The sequence below is a fragment of the Sarcophilus harrisii genome, chromosome 2 (assembly GCF_902635505.1).
Source record: "Sarcophilus harrisii chromosome 2, mSarHar1.11, whole genome shotgun sequence".
Classification (NCBI taxonomy): Eukaryota; Metazoa; Chordata; class Mammalia; order Dasyuromorphia; family Dasyuridae; genus Sarcophilus; species Sarcophilus harrisii.
In genome coordinates, this window is record NC_045427.1 from 131280004 (window position 1) to 131302137 (window position 22134).

The following is a 22134-nucleotide window of genomic DNA, read 5'->3' on the forward strand; positions in this document are numbered from 1 at the left end:
CATTAGCACTTTAAAAAAGTCACCTTCCGTCTTTGGGATTCAGTTTCTGGACAATAGGGAAGTTCTAAGATTATCTCTCTATTATCTCAGCACAGAAAATGAGAAAAATATGATTCTGCTTGATTGGGTAATTAGAGAAAGAGAAGAGGTATGTATGGTGGTCATGCTCTGAGATTCATCACGCTACCCTTCATTGATAGTACAGCAAATAACAAGCAGATTGAGCAGGGATGCAGGCCTCTAGGAAATTAACTTTGCCAGGGCTGTGGGTGGATCCGAGAGGCGCAGAGACACAAGAACTTGGGTGGGTTTCTCTTCAAGGGAAAACTTTCCCAGTTGCAGAAATATTAGGTAAATAAATCCTTGCGTTTTTATAAATACACAGAGCAAAAAACAAGCCAAAACCGATCGGAGGTCCAAATTGGGGGTGACTTTGGCGCCGCCCTGTGGCTGCATCCTGCGAAACGTACTCCTGCTTTTGCGGACAACATCCCCAAGCCAAAGCTAGAGCTAGCTCCAAATTGGGGGTGACTTTGGCGCCGCCCTGTGGCTGCATCCTGCGAAACGTACTGCTTTTGCGGACAACATCCCCAAGCCAAAGCTAGAGCTAGCTCCAAATTGGGGGTGACTTTGGCGCCGCCCTGTGGCTGCATCCTGCGAAACGTACTCCTGCTTTTGCGGACAACATCCCCAAGCCAAAGCTAGAGCTAGCTCCAAATTGGGGGTGACTTTGGCGCCGCCCTGTGGCTGCGTTTCGTGACTGCGTTCCCCCGCTTGTCGGTTTCCGTTAGTGAGTCTGTTTTGGGGAAGAGGGAGGGGTACGTTCTGATTAGCTCCTGCCAAGATGTGGAGCCCACGGTGTCCCGCCTGATTTCGGGGAAGGCTGACATCTCCCAGGTGGCTTTGCCACAGCCTTTTTAAAAGCTCAGTGACAGTGGTGTTCAGAACTGTTGTTAACCCCCTAGAAGAGATGTAAGAGTCACCGGCCTCCCCGTAGCAAAGTCCAGAAGCCCTCCTGAGTTTGTAGCTGTTCCCCTGAACAGAAAACACAAGGGCAGTCGGAAAGGAATGGAACTACTGCGAGCGCTGCGCCCCCCACTCTCCCCCACCGAGGGAGGGCATCGGGGCTCGGGCATCGCCTGTCACATGGCCCAAGGCATGCCCCCCGGGCCCCTCAAAGCAGCCCTCCCTTCCCCGGCCAGGCTGATGTCCCAGCTGGGAGGGGCGGGGCTGGGGCTTTCCCCCGCCTCCTGCTGCGGGCGTCTTGTAAGGAAAAGGGAGAAGAAAGCTGCTGGGGAAGGAGGCTTCTCTTCTTGCTCAGGGTGACTTCGGTTTCTGACTGTTGGGAGTGATTGCTTAGTTGCCAAATCCAGTGGCTTTTATTAACTCCCTGTCCCACTCAACAAGCTCCAGTGGAACTCTATTGCCTCCAGGGTCAAATAAAAAGGGATATTTGGAGCCCTTCAAAACTTAGCCTCCTCTGCTTTTCCAGTCTTTTTAATCCTTCCTTCCTTCCTTTCCTTCCTTCCTTCCTTCCTTCCTTCCTTCCTTCCTTCCTTCCTTCCTTTCCTTCCTTCCTTCCTTCCTTCCTTCCTTCTTTATTTCTCTTTCTTTCTTTCTTTCTTTCTTTCTTTCTTTCTTTCTTTTTTTCTTTCTTTCTTTCTTTCCTTCCTTCCTTCCTTCTTTCTTTCCTTCTTTCTTTCCTTCTTTCTTTCCTTCTTTCTTTCCTTCTTTCTTTCCTTCTTTCTTTCCTTCTTTCTTTCCTTCTTTCTTTCCTTCTTCTTTCCTTCTTTCTTTCCTTCTTTCTTTCCTTCTTTCTTTCCTTCTTTCTTTCCTTCCTTCCTTCCTTCTTTCCTTCTTTCTTTCCTTCCTTCCTTCCTTCCTTCCTTCCTTCCTTCCTTCCTTCCTTCCTTCCTTCCTTCCTTCCTTCCTTCCTTCCTTCCTTCCTTCCTTCCTTCCTCTTTCTTTTTTTATTATAGCTTTTTATTTACACGTTACATGCATGGGTAATTTTTCAGCATTGATAATCGTAAAACTTTTTGTTCCAATTTTTCTCCTCCTTCCCCCCACTCCCTTCCCCAGATGGCCTGTTGACCAATACATGTTAAATATGTTAAAGTATAAATTAAATACAATACTAGTATATATATATCCAAACAGTTATTTTGCTGTACAAAAAGAATCGGACTTTGAAATAGTATACTATTAGTCTGTGAAGGAAATCAAAAATGCAGGTGGACAAAAATAGAGGGATTGGGAATTCTATGTAGTGTAAACCTTATTTCTTACAATGTACTCATTAATCTAGTGACATTCAGTCTCCAGGACTCAGGATATTTTCTCTGTCTGGAAGGCTCTGCCTCCTCAACTCAGCCTACTCTGAAGTCCCATTTTTTACAGGAAGTCTTTTTTGACATCTCTTAATTTTGGTGCGCCCTTTTCTTAATTATCTGTGTGTGTATCCACACACATATATCTATCTTTATGACTTGTTTGTATATGTGTGTTTACATGTTATCTCCCCAGTTAAACTCCTGGAGCTAGGAACTTTCTTTTTTTGTATCAGTCCTTACCACAGTCCTTGATACCTAGAAAGTACTAAATAAATGTTTATTGATTGATTAATTGAATAGAAGTTTGGAGGCAGGGTATTAGAGATGAGTCTTGAAGGAAGAATGAAGGTGAGAGGAAGAGATAGAGAGAAAGCCACTAATGAAAGTTTGTTCTGAGGGCTCTTGGTTCTGTGGAGAGGTGGGCTTGGGTTCTCCAAGACTGTTGGCAAAGAATCCTACGAAGAGAAACAGGGGATACTAATACATGAACTATATGAACTTTGCAACCAATTTGATATTTGTTTTTTTAATCAACTAAATCTAGCCATTTTTGGAGATTAGTGACTTTCTGATGATTTTTTTTTTCTGTCATTTGCAGTTTGTTAAGACTTTCTAAGTTAGGAGGGTAATAATTTGCATTGATGGAGGGAGAATTCACACTAATGAAATCATGGCTATTGGAAGAAGTGAAGTAATCATTTCCTGTCTTCCATGGACTCAGAGGCTCTGGTGTTAATCTTTATTGTGTAACTAGTATAGAATACAAAAGTATCACATGCAAAATCAGCCAGGAAATAAATATTTTGGTTCAGCAACTTGATTCCTGGATTAGCCCAGTTTTACTGAAGGGTCAGCAGAATGAAGATTTATAGTTCAAAGCAAGTATGAAATAATAAATGATGTCCTTTTCTGTCCTCTTTATGTTATAATAATGTAATTAAACAAGAATATTTGTGCCATTCCAGTCCCTAGTAATTGAAGAGAATTTGTTGGAACTCACGGGGAAAAAATCCCCCAATAGAAAATAGAAATAGAAATTATAAGTAGAGGAGAATGTGTTCTAGGGATAACTTAAATCAGATTTTTTTTTTTTTTTAAATCATAGGAAATGAGGCCTTCGATCCAGAGGTGATGATATAATAAATCCAGGCTTGGTATCCTAAGAAATTAGCTAAGGAAGGGTTTTTTGTTTGCATTGTAGAAACCACTTAAAAGAAGCAGTGGACCAAGGATGAACAAGAGTTTAGATGACACTGTAAGGGGAAAAGTATTGATAATTTGATCAGTAGTAAAACAGGCCATTATAGGAGACTGCCCAGGTAACCTTTGCTAGTATTTCATGAATAATTGTTGAGCCAAATTGAATTCAAGGACAATTTAGCTAGGTTTGTTGATTGCCTAGCAAATAAAGTTTAAACTTTTAAACCTGTCATTCTAGGCCTTCCATAATGTGATTAGATGTTTTTCTAGATTTATCTCATATTGCTCCTCTTAGTTTACTTTACAACTAATTGAATTGGCCCTCATACCCATCTAACACTTGTGTATAAGTCATTACCCTATTGCCTTCTTCCCTTTATTCCTTCCTGCCATCATGTTGAAATCCTAGGTCTAGCTTAACATCTGTCTGTTCCTCAACCTTTTTTGCTCTCCTGATCCCCAAGTTTTCTTACCCTGTACCTTTCAAGCGTGGCACTTTGTATTTTCCCTATAAACTTATTATATAGGATTCTGTATTAGGGACAAATATTCTATATTTATTTTATCATTATTGCATGCTCTTGTGAGTTGTGTCCATTGGCTACATTGTATCTCTAATAAATATTGAATCTACCATTTTCTACTCAGAATATCTTTTTTAAAAATGGTTGTTGAGTGAATGAATAATGTATTTTAGAAAAATTATAAGTAACTACTGCAGAAAGTTCTTTGGGCAGATGAAGACATTTATTCAACTTATCCTTTTCTCTCTGATAGTGTTCCATTTTTGTGGAAGCACTCTCTGTCATGGCCATTTTTTACATAGTTAGAGTTTTACATAATTGGAGCTAGGTTTAAAAAAGTATGTCAGAAAAACCAGATTTGTTCCAAGTTATTCTATGATTTCAGAAGGTTCCAGTAAAGATGGAGAGGAGGATGGAATCAATATAGTGTTTTTTCAGTGATGGTTTACTTTGCATAAGAAAGATTATAATCTTCTCAAGTTTTTTTATTTTTTAAAATTCTCCCTCATTGTCCAGTGAGTGATAGGAATTTAGCATTATATGACTGGAAAAAGAAAAAAGGAATAGTGGAAGGAATGAAAAGTAATGAAAAAAAATCTTAAATCATAAAGTAAAGAATGAAAAGCATCATCTACTCTTTCAGCTAGACAATGTTCTGAGTATTGGAGGAAACAGGAGGAGGGAGTGTATTCTTGGTGATGGGGATCGTTCAGCCTGACTTCTCCAGTGTTCGCCTGACTCGGTCCCTATTGTCTGTGGGCTTACTGATGTACAGGGGCCCCTGTGTTCTAGCTTTTGTTTTTATTGTGGGCGTGAAAACATGATAAAAAGTCCAACAATAAACAATCTACAGAGAATGTGAGGTCATAGTAATGTGACCTCACAGGGAACTAAATACCTGGAAGCCAGTGGAGTTCAGCAGATCCTTGGAGTATGTGCGACAAATACCTTCAAAAGGTAGACTTCACAGAAGTATGGCTGGAGTGCATACTAGACATTGGGATGTTTTTATCTTGGCATTGGTGCTTCTGCTGGTGAGTTGATGCTTCCAAAGGTTTAAGAGTTCAAGGTAGAAAAACAACCAGCAGGATTCCTCAGGAACCCCTCCGAATCAGACCTGGGACTCTGACCTTGACGCAGATGGAGGCCAGGAAGGAAGACTGTAGCCCTCCCTTTTTTCCTTTTAACGAAGCTTTTCTACAAGACTTAAAAGATTGAATGGAGGCTGACTGCTGGAGATTATGAGGATGATTTGGGGGAATAGGTTAGGTGAGTTTGAATTTGAAAGAGTTGAGTTTTGACATGTGAGGGAATTAGGTGTAAGATAAAGAAATTAGTTTTGGGCCTTTTGATGTAGCAAAATTGTTGTGGAAGCTATACCTAAAGATGTTGAATTAGACTTAGAGGCTCCCTAGGAGCCTGGGTGACCTAGCAGATAGGCAATGACCTTGACGTCTGGAGATGACTCTGATGGCCCCCTTCTGTGAGGGATCAAGTCACTTAATGTCTCAGGGCTCTAGGCAGCATATGAATGCCCTGCTAACTCATCTCTGGCCAGAGAGGTGTTGTAATTAAAATACAAACGGGACATACCTGTCAGGACATGGTAAATGTCTGAATGTGTTTTGCTTTCCTCTGTCTTTTGTCCTGAGGTGGTTTTTTCTTTTTTTTTTTTTATTCATTTGTTAGTGGGGAGCAGAGGAAAGCTCAAGTTTTGACATCAAGAACCTCCTTCTAACAGTGACATCACAGGCTGCAACTCCTAACCCCATGTCCCTACTCTCATTCCCCCAAATGTGACTGTATGGGTCAGTCAGGTCCTAGAGGTCATGCATTAATGCTTCTATTTGGGAGGGAGGAGAAAGGGTTTATCTGAGCAATAGGGACTTCTATGCATGGCTGGAAATGTAAGGGAGGACTTGACAATGCAATTGATTCTAGGAATTCCTGGTCCTGATTAAACTGTATACTTTTTTTTTTAAAACAGTGATAATTTTGTATAGTTTTCAGGCTGAATAATTTATATTGTTACTAGTGTTCATGCATAAGCATATGTAGCATCTGTAGGTCACTTTTATGTTGTCTTGCTTACCACTTTTGAGGGGAGGTTGCTGATTTTGGTCTGCCTACCAAAGCCACATTAAAATAAATATCAGAATATGAAAGGAAATGTGATAAAGCTCTGATTGCTCCACATCTCCTTTTATCTCTTAAGCAACTGTATAATCGTGGCTACATCCCCTAATCTCTTTGGGACCCTGGCTTTCTTCAACTCTATAAAATGAAGGGGTTGTCTTATGTCCCTAAGCTCTCCACTTATGAGCTCCCATTCTTCTATTTCTAACTGCAATGCAGATCCTGGTATCCGAATGAGCATCTGAGTACTTTTTGGTATATTTCCTATTATAAGCCTTGTGGCTTTTTTCCTCTCTTTTCTTTGGCTTTAGAAATTTAGATTTATTTTAAAATGAATAAAATCTAAGTGGTAAGAATCTGTGTCCTATTTAATTTGTGTAAAATAGTTTATTTGATTGAATTTGCTTTTTTTTTTTTTTTTTAAATAATGAGAAAACTATATGGGTAGATCTAATGAGTTGTGGGAAGAACTAGAGAAATGTGGCTTATCATATAATTTATAGGAGTCTATAGGATTTAAAACTGGAAGAGATCTCAGAAAATATCTAGCCTCGTCCTCTTATATAGATGAGGAAATGGAGGCCCCTCTAGAGATAAATTGCCCCAAATCACACAGATAATTTGATGCTGTTTGTTGTTTAGTATTTTTTAGACATGTCTGACTTTTTATGACCCTATATTTGGGGTTTTCTTAGCAAAGATACTGTAATGGTTTGCTATTTCTTTGTCTAGACCATTTTATAGATGAGGAAACTGAGGCAGAGTAAAGTGACTTGCCCAGGGTTACACATCCAGTAAGTGACTACTGAGGCTAGTTTTGAACTTAGCAAGATGAATCTTTCTGACTCCTTGGCTGTCTCTCTATCCACTGTACCACCTAGCTGTTGTACCTTGTAATTTATGATAGAGTTTTAATTAAACATGTCTTTGGCTAAGTGCTAAAAGTTTAGTTTCATGTCAAATAGCTTTGGCAGTTGGGATCATTGGATTGTTTAAATTGTAGAAAGTATTACAAAAAGCCAGTCATTGTAGTCTTTGTAGTTTATAGACTTTATTTTCATTTTTTAATTAAGTAGAGAAACATGGACTTGCTTTGCCCATTTAAAATTAGCTTCTTCCTACGTATGTGGATTCATAAGTATCTATCTAGTTAATTTATTTAATGACAGAGGGAAAATGGAAGTTTTTAAATACTTTTTGTGGGTATCTTTTTTATCACTAAAACTTTCTGCAATCTCTTCTCTTTTCCTGTGCCCCCACTTTATAACAAATATTTTAAAATAAAAATACAAACCCAGCATATTGATCAGTATATTGAAAAAACCAAAAAATGGATACAATGTACTACACTCATGGATCTCCCACTTCTGTAGAGGGAGAGAGTACAGGTGGTTTTATGCTTTCCCTTTTCATTTCAAAGTCAGTGTATATATTGTTTTCTTGGCTTTTCCCCACTTTACTCTGCATTGGATCAGATACATCTTTTCGTATTTCTCTGTATTTATCAGTTCATCTTTTCTTGTAACATAGTAATATCCTATCATATTCATGTCTCTCAATTTTTTTAAAGCTGTTCCTCAATATGGACTTGCACTTTGTTTCCATTTATTTGCTACCAAAAAAAATATGCTGCTACAAATATCTTGGTACAAAAAGTGAGCTTTTAGTGTATATTAATATTAATTAATATAGAATATAACAATATATGATAATAATTTTTAAAAATAATTATTTTTTTTCTTCTCTAGCAACAATGTTGGGCTGAATACTTCCACTCAAGATCTCCCTGGTGAAATGGGGAGTACTGAACTTCTGGAAAAAGAATCCCCTGAAAACCTCAGCAATGGAACAAACAGCAACTTGGAAGCTGCTAGACGGCTGGCCAAACGTCTTTACCACCTAGATCATTTCAAGCGTTCAGATGTGGCCAAGCATTTAGGGAAGAAGTATGTATTCTTAAATCCTTTGGGTTAAGCATCTGAATATGTATAGGTTGATTTTATTAACCAACTTTATTTTTTTCATTTTCTTATAGCAATGAATTCAGCAAACTAGTAGCTGAGGAATACCTTAAGTTTTTTGATTTTACAGGAATGACGCTGGATCAATCTCTCAGGTATGTGGTTTAATGACTAAATGTTACTTTTTCTTGTTATTAGTGCAAAAATTACTCCCAAAGAAGTAATTATTCAAGAGAGAGCAATACACTCAAACTTGATTTTGATTTTATTTGTTAAAGCAAAATCTTTTCATTGCTTTGTGATCTTAAGCTAGGGATTAGATATTGAATTCTAGAAAAGAGGCCTCAAAGATCCTCTGGTTCACCCTTTTCACTTTACTTATATGGAAACTATGGCTCCAAAAGAGAAATAGCTGATGTGGAAATATGGGCACCTAGATGTTACAATCCCTAGAGGAAACAGCACTTGGAAACAGACAGACTCATCTCCCTGAGTTCAAATCCAACCTCAGACACTTCCTAGCTGTGCGATCCCCAGCAAACCACTTAATCCTATTTGCCTCAGTTTCCTCATTTGTAAGATGAACAGAGAAGGAAATGGCAAACCACTCCAGCATCTCTGCCAAGAAAACCCCAAATAGGGTCATAAAGAGTTGAACATGATTGAAAAATGATGGAGCAATAGTGACAAGTCTGAGGGTTGTACTATATAAAGTAAAAGCCATAGAAAATGAGAGATGATGTGTAATATCATGAATCTAATTTTCACTAACTAAGACTTATCCTAAATCCCAATTACAGACCCACAGTAAGTGCCAAAAAGAGAGAGAGAGAGAGAGAGAGAGAGAGAGAGAGACAGACAGACAAGATTTGGGTCCCTAAAAGTTCATTTTATGGTCGCTTTCTACATAAAATGAACTTTTAGGAAACTTTTTCCCAGTGTAATATGCATGTTTTTCCTGTGGGTAATTTTAATAAAACCAGTTCCTCAGGATGATGCTATTGGAGTAACTTTTGAGCAGCAGCAGCATGAGAGCTATGACCTAGGCAATTCATTTAGCCTTGATTTCTGTAACACTTATCTCAAAGGGCTTTTGTGGGGATTATATGAAGTAGTATATAAAATGTAATATGTTTTCTCTTTGCAAACTTTCCAGCACTATATACATGCTATTACTGCTATCATTGTTATTGTTAATTTCCCTTTTAACTAACTGATTAGGATCCTATATCTGTTTTAAAACAATATTAATTGCAAAACCTATGAGAAAGGTGTATTTTAATTTTATTGCTTTTAATTTTAACTAAGTTAATTTTAATGTTTTAATTTTTGTTTTTCTGAAAATTTCCTTTAGGTGTTTCTTTAAGGCATTTTCTCTCATGGGGGAAACTCAAGAACGAGAGAGAGTTTTAGTTCATTTCTCCAACAGATATTTTCATTGTAATCCAGACACCATTTTTTCATCAGGTAATTTTGCTCAGTTTATCTGTTTGTACATTTTCTGAACTTTTAATTGAGTTGAATCAGTATGCATTTATGAAGCATTGGATACCAGAAACTGTCGGATGCTGGGAATACAAATATAAGGTTAAAAAAAAAAAAGATAATAGTTCCTGCCCCCTAAGAGTTTATTTTTTTAGTGGAGAAAGATAGCACATAAAAAGATGAAAACCCGAGGATTTTGGAGGAATAGATGAAGGAAAGAAATCTGGAAAGCAGAACCCAGAGAGAAATGAAGGTTTGTACATAGTTGGCTTGGATACTTTACTTAAAATGGAGTTTCAGGGAGAACTGAAGCCCAGAGTGTAGCCTAGTGAGGAATGAAGAATTACATTTCTTTACAGTAGTCTAGATTTAGGTCTGAAGATGCCAAAATTGGACTGTCATTTAGCAAGTATTGGTTTAATATAGTTAGGTAAGCTCCAACTTAGATCTTCCAGTTACTAATTTTTTTTTTTTTTTTTTTTTTTTGCTGAGGCAATTGCGGTTAAGTGACTTGCCCACAGTCACACAGCTAGGAAGTGTTGAGTGTCTGAGACTAGATTTGAACTCAGGTCCTCCTGACTTCAGGGGTGGGGCTCTCTCCACTGCGCCACCTAGCTGCCCCTAGTTACTAGATTTCAAATGCCTAACAGGGATGTGTTGACCCATCTTCTGTAGACAGTTATTTTTTTTATGTATCTTAGTTCAGTTCCCATCAGAAATTATAGTTAAATTTTTAACAATTAAAGTCAGTTTCCTCTTGCTTTGAGTTTAGGGAATTTTATTTACAATGAACAATTTCTGGCCTAATTAATTATATATAAGGCAGTAGTTGGGTTTTTTTTCTTTTTAATCAATATAGAAGGTTAAATATCTGTCAAACTAGGATAAGCATAGTTTAATATTAACTAAAAACAAAGGCATTAGGTCATTTGGAGACTGATTTTTCAATTTTTTTTGATAAACCTTATTTTTTTCTTTCTTCCTCCCTTTGTCCACCTTTGGGCTTACTTATAGAATAGGCTATATAGAGTAGGGCAGGATATTAATGCTATTATTAAAGAATTTGACAGAGAAAGAAATAGAAACTGTTGAGTAAAATGAAATCAGTGGATTTTAATAATCTTCTTTCATCCAAGTGTCTGTATCCCAAGATTATTGAGAGTTAATTTTTGATCACCTTTATTTTCTATATTATTTGATTCAGACTGATCCTTCTACCATGCCATCTGAATTAATGGGATATTTTACTTTTCTTGGTACTAGGCTTATAGCCTGAATTTAGATGAGTGATTGGCAGAAGGAGAAAGCATTAAATTACTCCCATGGGAATGAAGAGCTTTGTCTCCTTCCTAAGAAGAAACAAAAGCAGTATAGCTGATCTGAGAGTTTGAGAGGCTGAGTTCATCCTGCCTCTGACATATGCTGGCTATATGATTGGGCAAGTCAATTACTTTCTTACCTCTGCCAGGAAACTTTCTTAAAGCTATTCAGGACAGGAGCTGACTTACCTTATTGGGGAGTTTCTTCTCTTGGAATTTTTTGTCAGAGAAATCAGGGCTCTTATTCCCCTAACTTTATCCCTTCCTATTGCCTGCCCTCCCCAGGAAAAAATAAGCCACTAATGAAGTTGGCACAGAAATGGCATAATGAAAATAAAGGAAATTTATAGTTTTGATTTCTGAATTTAATCTTTTGGTCATCTTTTCCTTCAAATATAGGTAAATCTTAAAAGATACTCACATATTTGAAAACTGGATGTATTCTTTTAGTCCTGATTAAGAGAAAACTTTTTGTCTCTCTAAAATGAATTTCTGGTTTAACTGAATTAAAAGTGAGGGGTTATTAAATTGCTTTTCTTTAATAATATTTGCTATTGTTCAAATTCTGTTTTTTGCTGTATGTTAATGAAATGTAAAGAATTAGTTGAGAAAAGAGTACCTAGTGAAAGAAATGGGCTTCAGGTTAGGACTAATAACTCAGATGATTTCACTAAGCCTTCTGGGTATGATTGGCACTTTGGACAGGCAGCAAGATATGAGAAATTCATTGCAATCTTTGGAATTTCTTGATGTGCGAATGTTTGTATAATTCCAGATCATCTACGTTCCATTTTAAAAAATGAATGGAGTAAACTGTCTCTGCTCAGTAGCTTGCACTAGGAACTTCTCATGCTGTGCTTTCCATAGGAATGGATAAGAGTCTCTGTCAGGGGCATGAGGTCACGTCAGTTTCTCTGGGTTGATCATTTGTTTTCCTGTCTCTTTCTTCAGATGGAGTCCATTGCCTCACCTGTGCCATCATGCTCCTTAACACTGATCTACATGGCCATGTAAGTATAGGGTGGTGAGGTTTTGCTTTCTGTTAGAGACTTAGTGTTTTGTTAACTTGAATGTGTGGTGAGAACGGGATTTGGTCCACTGGAATAAGCGTGTTGTTTTAAATCTCCAGTGTGGTCTCTATCTGTGTAAGTAGCTATACATGTCCTAAGAAAAGGTATTTTTTTATGCACTTTCCATAAAGGGGAAAAGTTTATTGCTACTTTTCTCTATAGGGAAAAACATGATATTGGTATGACTGTCTTGTATAAAACTGTGTGCCACATAGTATGTTTTCAATAAGGATTATAAAAGAACAAAAAAGAAAAGAACAATGATTATGAAATATGAATATTTCATATTTTAATAGTTTGGAAAAAAGTCAGTGTCACTTTTATTTATGAATATGATTTTTTAATATTGTGATTTTGCATAGTTATTTTTGGTTTATACCAATATATAGTTTTCCCTTTAGGGGCTTATATTTAGGGGTAAGTTCCATGGAAGTCATTATTTCACAATAATTAACTTGATAAACACAGAGCCCTAGAAATAAACTTGTGACATTTTGCTTTACATACCAGAACTAGAGAGGAAATAATGCTTTTATTTTCATTGCTGCTATTCTTATTAATTTTGATTATAATTTGTCCACGACTATGATTTCATTGGTTTTTTGTTTGTGGGGCGGAGGATAGGAGAAAGGAGGAGAGAGGACTCTTGAAGTGCTCACTTTCTTTGCTAATGTTGATCAGTAACTATATTTACTAGGCTTAAGAGAACTGTCTGGGACATTTGGAGTCAGGAAAGGAATATGTGTTAAAAGTGGGATTTGAGCTAAGTCAGTCCTCTGTCTATTACTCCAGGCTGTCTCCCCTCCTTGTCCCTGATACCCCGTCCACCCTCAAATGCCTGAAACTTTACAAAACCAAATGGAAAATTTTAATATAAAATTTATTCATTATCATAATTCTCCACAAGATGGCAGATATGGAACATTTCTTTGCTTAGACATTTCTTACTAGGATGGAAATAGTTAAATTTGAGAATATTGACTGTATCATTATTAAATCTTTATTTTCACATTAGTGATTTGTATTAACTAGAGTGAGAAGATCATCCTGGTTTGCCTTTTTTACTCTTTCCTCAATTTGATTTTACTGGTTAAATTTCAGATTACTCTTGTTAGATAAGGTATATATTGAATTTACCATTAGAAAAGCCCAGTAAAGTAAAAAAAAAAAAAAAAAAAATGGAGAAGTATTTGAACTAATTTTAATAAAATTGGAGAACACATATAATGTTTGTACATAGAAGATGAATTATATACATACACGTATATGTGTGTATACACATACACATAGGAATAGGATACCCCTATACTTATGTGTATATAAGCAGGCTTGTATACACAAAGCTCTAATAGATTTAAACTGCATTAAGAGTTTTAATGCACCCTGTATATATGTACGGCTCATTCACATACACACACACACACACACACACACACACACACACCCTCTCTCTCTCTCTCTCTCTCTCTCTCTCTCTCCCTCTCCCCCCCCTCCCCCCTTAGTTTTAGTGTAGTTCACATGCACAATATATAAAGTATGTATGAATACATATTTAGCTTAGGCAAAAGATAATGTAACAGATAATTCTGATATGAGTAAAGAATTTGCTTCCTCTCTTAAGTGTTTGTCATGCTGGGATTTGGAATTTGACCTGTGGTTGACAATAATTAGAATTAGTTTTGTACTGATTAATTATCTGGTCTAGTAGTTTTCACGGGCTATTGTGACCCAAAAGGCCAACAAAATGCTTGGGTACACTAGACAAATTAATGCATAAAAACATGGTGCAGTTTCTTAAGGTATAACAGAGCAGTAGGACATGCAGAGGAGGATCACACAACTTACTGAGGGTAAGAAGAGAGACAAACAAAACAACCCCCCTTTCCCCTCCTCTCATGTCCTGGGGCTGTGGGAAAGGGAGTGATGATTGAGCACTAGAGGGAGCACTCTACTGTGTATTGGGTTTTAAAGGTTGGGAATGTTTTTTACTCTGAGATGGTTCAGACTGGCAATAAAAATTTTTAGAAAGGAGTCATGTTTGAATGATAGGTCTTAGGATATGTTTTTAAGGGCAAGTAGAAATATTGGTGGGTTACATTTCTGACTTTTGAGGATTATAATATTGACAACTTGTTAACCTTCTCAAAATATGCCCTAAGAAACCACGATCAGAAGTCTAGGTTGGTTGGCTAGGATGTAAACATTTTTTAGTCTGCTTTTTGATTAGTTGGCAGATGTATTATGTTGCTGCTTTTGTACAGCTAAGTTAAAATTGTGTGAAAGGAATTGCTAAAAGAAGTCCGAGCTTTTCTGTGGTTATCTGTTTTATATATAGTAAACACAAATCCCGAAGGACTAAAATTATTGATTTAGGAGGGAAAGTTTAAGGCAGTTAAACTTTGCAAATTGTAATATCTGCATAACCTTATATATTATTTCGTCTCATCATAGACTTAGCAGTTTTTATTTCCCCCTAATTACATGTAAAAACAGTTAACATGTAAAAAAATTATTTTAATTTTTGAATTCCAAATTTCCTTTCTCCCTTCCCTTGACTCATCAATTTAAAAGAAAATGGATAGCAATACTTAGAGGATTCTTTGTTTTGAAATTTGATTAAAATAATCAGTACTGTGCATGCTTCTTAGAATTTAGAGTATACCATAGATGTTATAACAACTAACCATATTGAAATGTATTTTTCTTATTCTTCTTCTCTGGATCCATCTCTTGATTTTTATGAATTTTCCTTCTAGGTGGTAAGTTTTTTGTCTTTAATTCTGGATGTAGTTTCTCCTGCATTTATCATGATTGCCTGATTTCAAGTTAGAGTGACCTGCTCTGGGTGAGCATGACCACCTTGTGACGTCAGGTCAGAAAGATGACAATGAGCGAATTGTTTCTGCCTGTCCCTCCTATCACTCTCTTCACTGCATATTTTTCCTCCTCCTTACCTCTTTGATGCATTGCTGTGATCCTCTCAGACAGAAAATTACTAAACCGTTGTTCTTACCTTTCTCACCATAATATCATAGAAGCATTTGAAATAGCATGACCTTTCCAAAAAGGGCTGACAGAATTTTTTTAAAACAGTACTACAAAGAAGGCCTGAGAAGAGTACTTTCATTTACTTGATATTTGCAGACATTTTACATGGATTTCTGTCACCATTAGGAATGATTTCTGGGAATACTAGGTCTACAGGCCTTTGTAGACTATGTTTGGGTTTTGTATTGATACATTAGAATCCCCCAATAACAAAACTAACCAACAGTTTCATGCACTGGGATGTGATCATGCATGCATTTGAATATATATGCATTTTGAAGTCAAATGATCTTCCATAGAGTATTATGGATACTTAGAATACAAATTAGCTTGTCTAGGTAGTAAGACAAAAGTTTACTGTGGTCCCCAACTTCAGTATAAAGGGTTCCATTGTTCTTTTAGAAGCTATCATGGGTTGGAGAACCTTCTTCCATTTATACCTCTGAATCAAAAAAAAAAAAAAAAAAAAAAGACGACGACTTGAGCTCTATTCTAAGCTCTGACCTTTAATTTTTGCATGACCATGAATAGCTTTTTTCTTTTAGTTTCACAATTATACAATAATGGAGATAATATAAATAAGTTTACTTATGCTAGTGACTTGAAAAGTGAAATCTATGACTATGGAAGACCCTTGAATATTCTTGTGGGGTTGAAATGGAAAAGTGTAAGGATAAATATTAATTCTTAACGTTAAATTTACTTAATCAGAAAGTCAATCTCATTTATATCATATTTTTGATGAAATGTAGTCATGTAACTTTAAATTCTGTATATATTTTTAATTAGGCTACCAAAGCATTTTTGAAGTTAGTGAGCTTAAGTTGTCATTTGCATCAGTACTATAAATATTTGTGCCTAAAAAGTGCCTGAAAATAATTTATTGAAATGCACTTGATTTAGCCAAAAGATAATTCCTTTAAGATTTTTGGCGAAGATGGCAGTAAGCATTTTTCTTTCAATAACATTTACTTATTTTTATTTTTTTCGAGCTATTGCAAAGGTACATTTGAGCCTATCCTCCATACAAATAATTGCAAATTTTATATTAAGAGAGGATATATTGATTATATTTTGTGCTATCTACTCGGGTTCAGGGGTCTTCTCAAATGTCACACAATGGTTTTGATATAGAGGTATGATTAGACCCCAGATCTCTTGACTTCCATTTTGAATACTTTTCCCACTCAACCATGATGCTGAAAGGAAACATTTATGAAAAAATGGTAAGAAACACTTGGAAAGTTAAGACAGTTGCCATAAATGCTAAAGGTGGAAAAATGTACTAACTTTTTTCTTATTTGTTGAGTGCTTGGCATTGGAAAACTTAGGTGGGTAGATGGCATGTAATGCTATATTAATGAATGCTCTAATACATGCAGTATTACCATTATTTTTCTCTCTTTTCACTCCTCCTACTTCATCTCCAATATATAGCTTTCCAATCTCTGATTTGTGGGTTCAGGTCTGGTAGAGATGATCTATGTCAAAAGACACTTTTCTCTTCCCCTTTCTACCTGATGAAGCTCTAGTAATTTGCTCTTTATTAATTTATGTCTAATTTGGAATATGGTGTTAACTCAGATTAATAAGTTGTTAAAAAAAATTTGACATCCATTTTAGTATAGGATGCCCCCTGTTATCCCTGCTTCAGCCAATGACATTTTATAATGATGTAATAAATAGATTATTGTTTGGCATTCATAAGACTGGTCAAGTCCTGTCCATGAATCCCTGTCCAGAATTGCAGTTCTGCTGGATTCTGCTGAGAGACTGTTGGATTCCCTCTATCTGTCATCACCCTGAGTAACTCACTTCTGTTTAGCTTCCCTCAGCCCTGTCAAGCCTTAGGTGCAATCACCCATTTAAATGAAGAAGGTTTGGTGCAAAATGGTCATGCAAGTGTGTCAGCACTGAGATGGCAAAGAAACGCTCCTCCTAATGGGAGGCAAGCTGCAGGGTTGCTCGGCCTCTGGGCCGCCTCTGACTCTACTCCTTGATCCAGGATTGAGCCCTGAGTCACAATATCTCCGCTTCTGGAAGTCGTCCTTCCTGGGACTCCCGGGAGAGAGATGGAAAGGTAGAGACAGAGACAAGGAGAGAGAGAAAGGGAGGGAAGGGACGGGGGGTGGGGGGAGGAGAGAGAAGAGAGACAGATAGAGACAGGGAGAGAGGGAGGGAGGGAGGAGAGAGAGAAAAGAGGGAGGGAGGGAGGAGAGAGAGAGAGAAAGGGAGAGAGAGAGAGAGAGAGAGAGAAACAGAGACAGGGAGACAGACAGACAGACACAGGGAGAGAGAGGAAAGAGAGACAGGGAAGGAGGGAGGGAGGGAAGAGAGAAGCAGACAGGAGGAGAGGGGGAGGGAGAGACAGGGAAGGGGTTAAAAGGAGTGAGAAAGAGATCAATTAAAGATACTAGACAAGCATGAAATACTGGGGGAAAAGCTTTGACTTCAGATGAGGACTTATTTGACATAGAATTTTTACTCAAAAAGAAAAATGAACAGTTTTAAGGGGTACTTAGAGTTAATAAGTCACAGGGTTAGTCAATGTAAACATTAGAAGATTTGCCAAAAAAATTTATTGTGGTTTCTTTGGGAATAAATTAATAATTGCTTTTTGACTGCTTCAAGTAAAGAATTCATTATGCAAACAAAAGCATCACAGATGATCTAAAGATAGTCCACAGACCATGGATAAAAATTCAGAGAACAATAAATGCCTGATGACATTGAGAATTAGCGTGCCATACTGAGAAGACCCTGTCAGGAGAGTTGTTTCAGTTCTTTCCCCGACGTATATTATTTAAGTGACCATGGACAAGGTGTTTCCCCTCCTGAAGCCTTAGTTTCCTTACATATAAAATGGTAATTATTTGTGAACTGCCCACTCTCATGTGGTGGTGGAGAAGAAAGCACTCTGTAAAGTTTAGAGCTCTGTGTCAGTGGCACTGATACTTTTATTACTAGGCGATTGTGTCTCCTGATGTAAGCAGTTGTGATATCTAGAAGGCAGGCCCTTTACAAGGTATCTGCAAATGTGAGGAGAGAGACTAAATGCGGCAGCCAGACATGAAATTGGGTGGCGAGTGACCCGAGGATGCTTCCCAGCTCTGCCAGTAATCAGCTCTGTGACCTTGTGCAAAACATTAGACCTTTCCAGATCTTAATTTTCTAATGTATAAAATGAGGTTGTGAGAAGAGATGGCTTCTTGCAGCAGTATAATGCTATGATCTGTGTACAGATTTGACAGTTAGATACTAACATAGGTTTTGCCTTTAAAGCAGGGAAAAAACATGATGGCCATACCCCTCAAAAAAGAAAGATTGATAAAATCATTACACACCTCAAACACTTCCTCATTACAGCAGACTCCAGAGACTGTGAAAATTATTTTCCTGTACTGGAAATTTTATTTAATTCCATATTGTTTAAAATAATTGGGCCATCAAAAGCTATTTGGAGGTCTTTTTATTGTATTAATATTTTGTGGTAATCTGTCATTAAGATGATTTAACCTGTAACAATAAGTAAAGCCTCCAGATGCCCCTTGATTATCTCTCTTGTGAACTTTTATCTTTCATTAGGACAATTCATTTAGGATTTGGGATCAGAAGACCTGGATAGGGGGATAGGTTAGGGCTAGGATTATTCCCCAAGTGACCTATAAGATATAGATAAGAATTTGGGAGACAGAATTATAGTACAGTGGTACAGGGAATTCAGGTGTAGAACTTCATGTAAGTTCAGTTCAGCCCTGTAACCTATGACCTGATGCATTTGCTATGGGCAAATAGACATTATATCAGTCTATAATCATTTATTAAGCACCTGCTGTGTGCTAGGCCATGTGCTAGGTGGTGAGGGATACAAAGAAAGGCCAAAAGCAATCTCTGCCCTCCAAGTATTTTTATTTTAATGGTTAAACTAAATTTAATAATTAATTTAAAAAGTGATTTAGTTAATTAATTTAGTGGTTTGCTAATAGTCTCATAGCTAATACCTGTCAGTGACAAAAACTGAACCCTGGTCCCCATCTTTGAGGTATGATGAAATTTTAGAACAAGGTTAGCAGAAGGAAAAACCTGAGGAGATGGAGATAGACAGTAAAGGTTTTATAAATAAGGAATGATGAACGATGAAATGGGGCTCTATTTGAGTTTGTAAAAAAGTTTCTAACTTTGTTTTTTTGATTTTTAGACTGTGACAGCAATGAGATATGTTTCAAAGGATCTATGGGCTCATCAGCGAGGGCATTCTCTCTGGGATGCCCATCTCTATAAATCTCTGCTGCTTCTCCTATGTGTGACTCCAGGGTCTCCCAAAAGTTCTCCACTCCTTAGGGGTCTACCCCACACACAGGAGGACTTTGTGGCTTCCCCAGTACAGTCCTTGGCACCTTAATTCCTTGACTCACTGGCTGGCCCTTTCCTTTGTAAACAGAAACTACATTCAGCTCCTTTCTCATATCCTAGCTTCTGTACTGGAGAAGCAGTTAAAGCTTCTTCCCTGCCTCTGCCTATCGCTCTCCTAGTTTGCCTCCAGCAATTTGACTCTGGTATATAATTAATTGGAATTTAGGAAAGCACACTTCTGCAAAATAGGGTGTTCATCCTTCACAATTAGACTTTCATCCTGATCAATTTGAAACTGTTCCAAAGATTCAGTTGCCAGCTAGCCCTCCATTTAAAGCAGCTGAGGATAGCACCATCATAGACAGAGAGAGGAAGAAAAAAGTGGAAGACTCTTTATCTGATTTTGGCAGTGATCTACCCTTGAAATGATTGTTGGATTTTCAACGTGTACTGTAATGCTTTAGAGAATAGGTAGAACAGTCACAGAGAGGATGTGCTTCTTGTAGTTTTAGTGTCTTAGGTTTAATGTAACCAAGTTTTCCCTGGGGATGATGGAAGTCCTTTGGGTTCTGGAAAGGATGTTTGCGTTGCTTGAGAATGGATTAGATTATTTATTATTAGCAGTATACTAGTCGTGCGAATTATGGGGTAATAGCAGTGAGATTTCATAATCTTCTTTCTCTTAATCAGTTGGTATTTATCCTGAAATCTGGTGAAAGCAGAGACATAGGATGAGGATGGGTAATAACATGTAGAAACTGTTCTTTTGCTGTCTCTCATCTCTGTTAAGAACTTTGAAGGATTCATGGATTCCTCAGCCACCCTTTTCCAGTACAAATTCTAGAGACAGCTAGGTGTCTATCCAGTGGGACTGAAAACATTATTAAAATTTAGCCTTAACTCTGCTTCAATGGGGTTCTTGCCTATGGTAAAGCCTATATAGAGGATCTTAACAGTATTTTTGAGGCTTTCTCATCTTCTTTTCCTGTTTTAAAAGAAGTACTAGCTATCCATCATTCTTGTTTTGTCGCTAGAAACCCGCAAACCTACAGCATAGGAATCTCAGGAAGCTCCTTGATCTTCTGTTCTGAAGATAAGATACTGGAGAACGGAAAGCCAACGTTTAGTGTTTACAGCATAATTGTACAGAATGGTAATTTTAGGTCAATCTGTCTTTTTGGCTTCTCCCCTCCTTTTCTGTATGTACTCTTTTTGTACACTTTAGCATCTTCCCTCCTCAAAACCACTCAGGCCATTTGTCTTTCAGCTGAGGGGAAAGCTTAGCTGTAACAGTAATTAGCCCTACAAAATGTGAGTTAATCTCATGAATTATCTTTCCAGGAAGAACTGCATTTTAGAAGAGGGAATTAGTAGGAGAAAGGATTATACATTAACCCTGGAATTTCAGACACTTGTACATGGGTAGAGAGATACTTAGGGAACTGAATATCCTTCAGATCTCACCCTAGCATAACTATGGGTAAGTGAAGTGGCTTTCAGTGTTCCTTCTAGCCCTAAATATGTGATGCAGGCAGTGAATCAGTAATTCCCTCTTTTTTTCTTTCCTGAACTCTTTTCTATGGCAAAGAGGTAGACAAATTAGTTTCTTCTGGAATTGTAAGAAAGAAAAATTAATCATTTTTCTCTATTTTAGATTAAATACTTCTAAAATTATTTATCATTTTTCCTTTCTGATTGTCCCTTTCCTTAGTTGGGAGGAAGAAAATAAAAATAAAAAACAAACCCTTATTACAAGTAGGCATAGTCAAGTAACACATTCCTATATTGGCCTTGCTCCCAAATGTTTGGTTATTCTGCATATTTAGTCTATCATCTCTTTGTCGGAGTTGGGGAGTAGCATTCTCCGTCTCCATAATCGGTCTGAGAGATTAATTAATTAAGCTAGCATTGATATCAAGTCCAAGAGTGTTCTATTAAAGTTAGGCTGACTGGTTTTCCTTCTCATACTACACACACACACATACACACACACACACACACACACACACACACACACACACTTTCATTGTCTAGGACAATGAATAACCAGGGATTCAGATGGACAAAGGGGAAAAGAAAGTATTGGAATAATTTCTCTCAGAATGACTGTTTCTTTACTTGTCCTATCATATTTTGGGCATCACAAAGGGTAGAAATTGGTCGTTCAGTTAATAAAAATTTAAGTGTCTACCATGCACTATGCTATGTGCTGGACATACAAAATGAAGCAAAAGATGGTCCCTGCCCTAGAGGAACTTGCAATGTAATGAGAGGGACAACAAACAAACAAATGTGTATAACCTAAGCTAGGTATAGACTATATGGAAAATAATCAGCAGGAACTGCAGAAGAATTAAAGAATGGTAAAAGCTTCTTGTTGAAGTTGGCATTTTGGCTGAGACTTAAAGGAAACCAGGAAGGCAGATATGAGGAAGAACATTATTAGAGACAGCCAGTAAAACACTGGGAGTGAAGAGATAGAGTGTTGTTTTTTTTTCCAAGGAAGAGCAAGGAGACCAAGTATATATGGTATGGAGAGGGGAGAAAGGTGTCGGAAGACTGGAAAGGTGGGGTCAGGGAGCTAGATTGTGAAGAGCTTTGAAGACCAAAGAGAAGATTTTATATTTATTTGATCTTGGAGAGGATGGGGAGCTACTGTGACAGATATGATTGCTGAATAGTACTGGTGCAGCATCCATTCTCTG

The 22134-nt window shown here is 37.3% G+C and overlaps 1 protein-coding gene across 4 annotated transcripts in view; it reads left to right on the forward strand.

Annotated features, from left to right (window-relative positions):
* PSD3 (pleckstrin and Sec7 domain containing 3) overlaps nt 1-22134 on the forward strand; it is a 580732-nt gene that overhangs the window by 304274 nt on the left and 254324 nt on the right. For all 4 annotated transcript variants that reach the window (XM_031950819.1, XM_031950820.1, XM_031950822.1 and 1 more), the window contains exons 5-8: nt 7942-8139; nt 8229-8309; nt 9509-9621; nt 11910-11968. In XM_031950819.1, coding sequence (XP_031806679.1) covers nt 7942-8139; nt 8229-8309; nt 9509-9621; nt 11910-11968 — 451 coding nt within the window. The remainder of the gene's footprint in view (nt 1-7941; nt 8140-8228; nt 8310-9508; nt 9622-11909; nt 11969-22134) is intronic.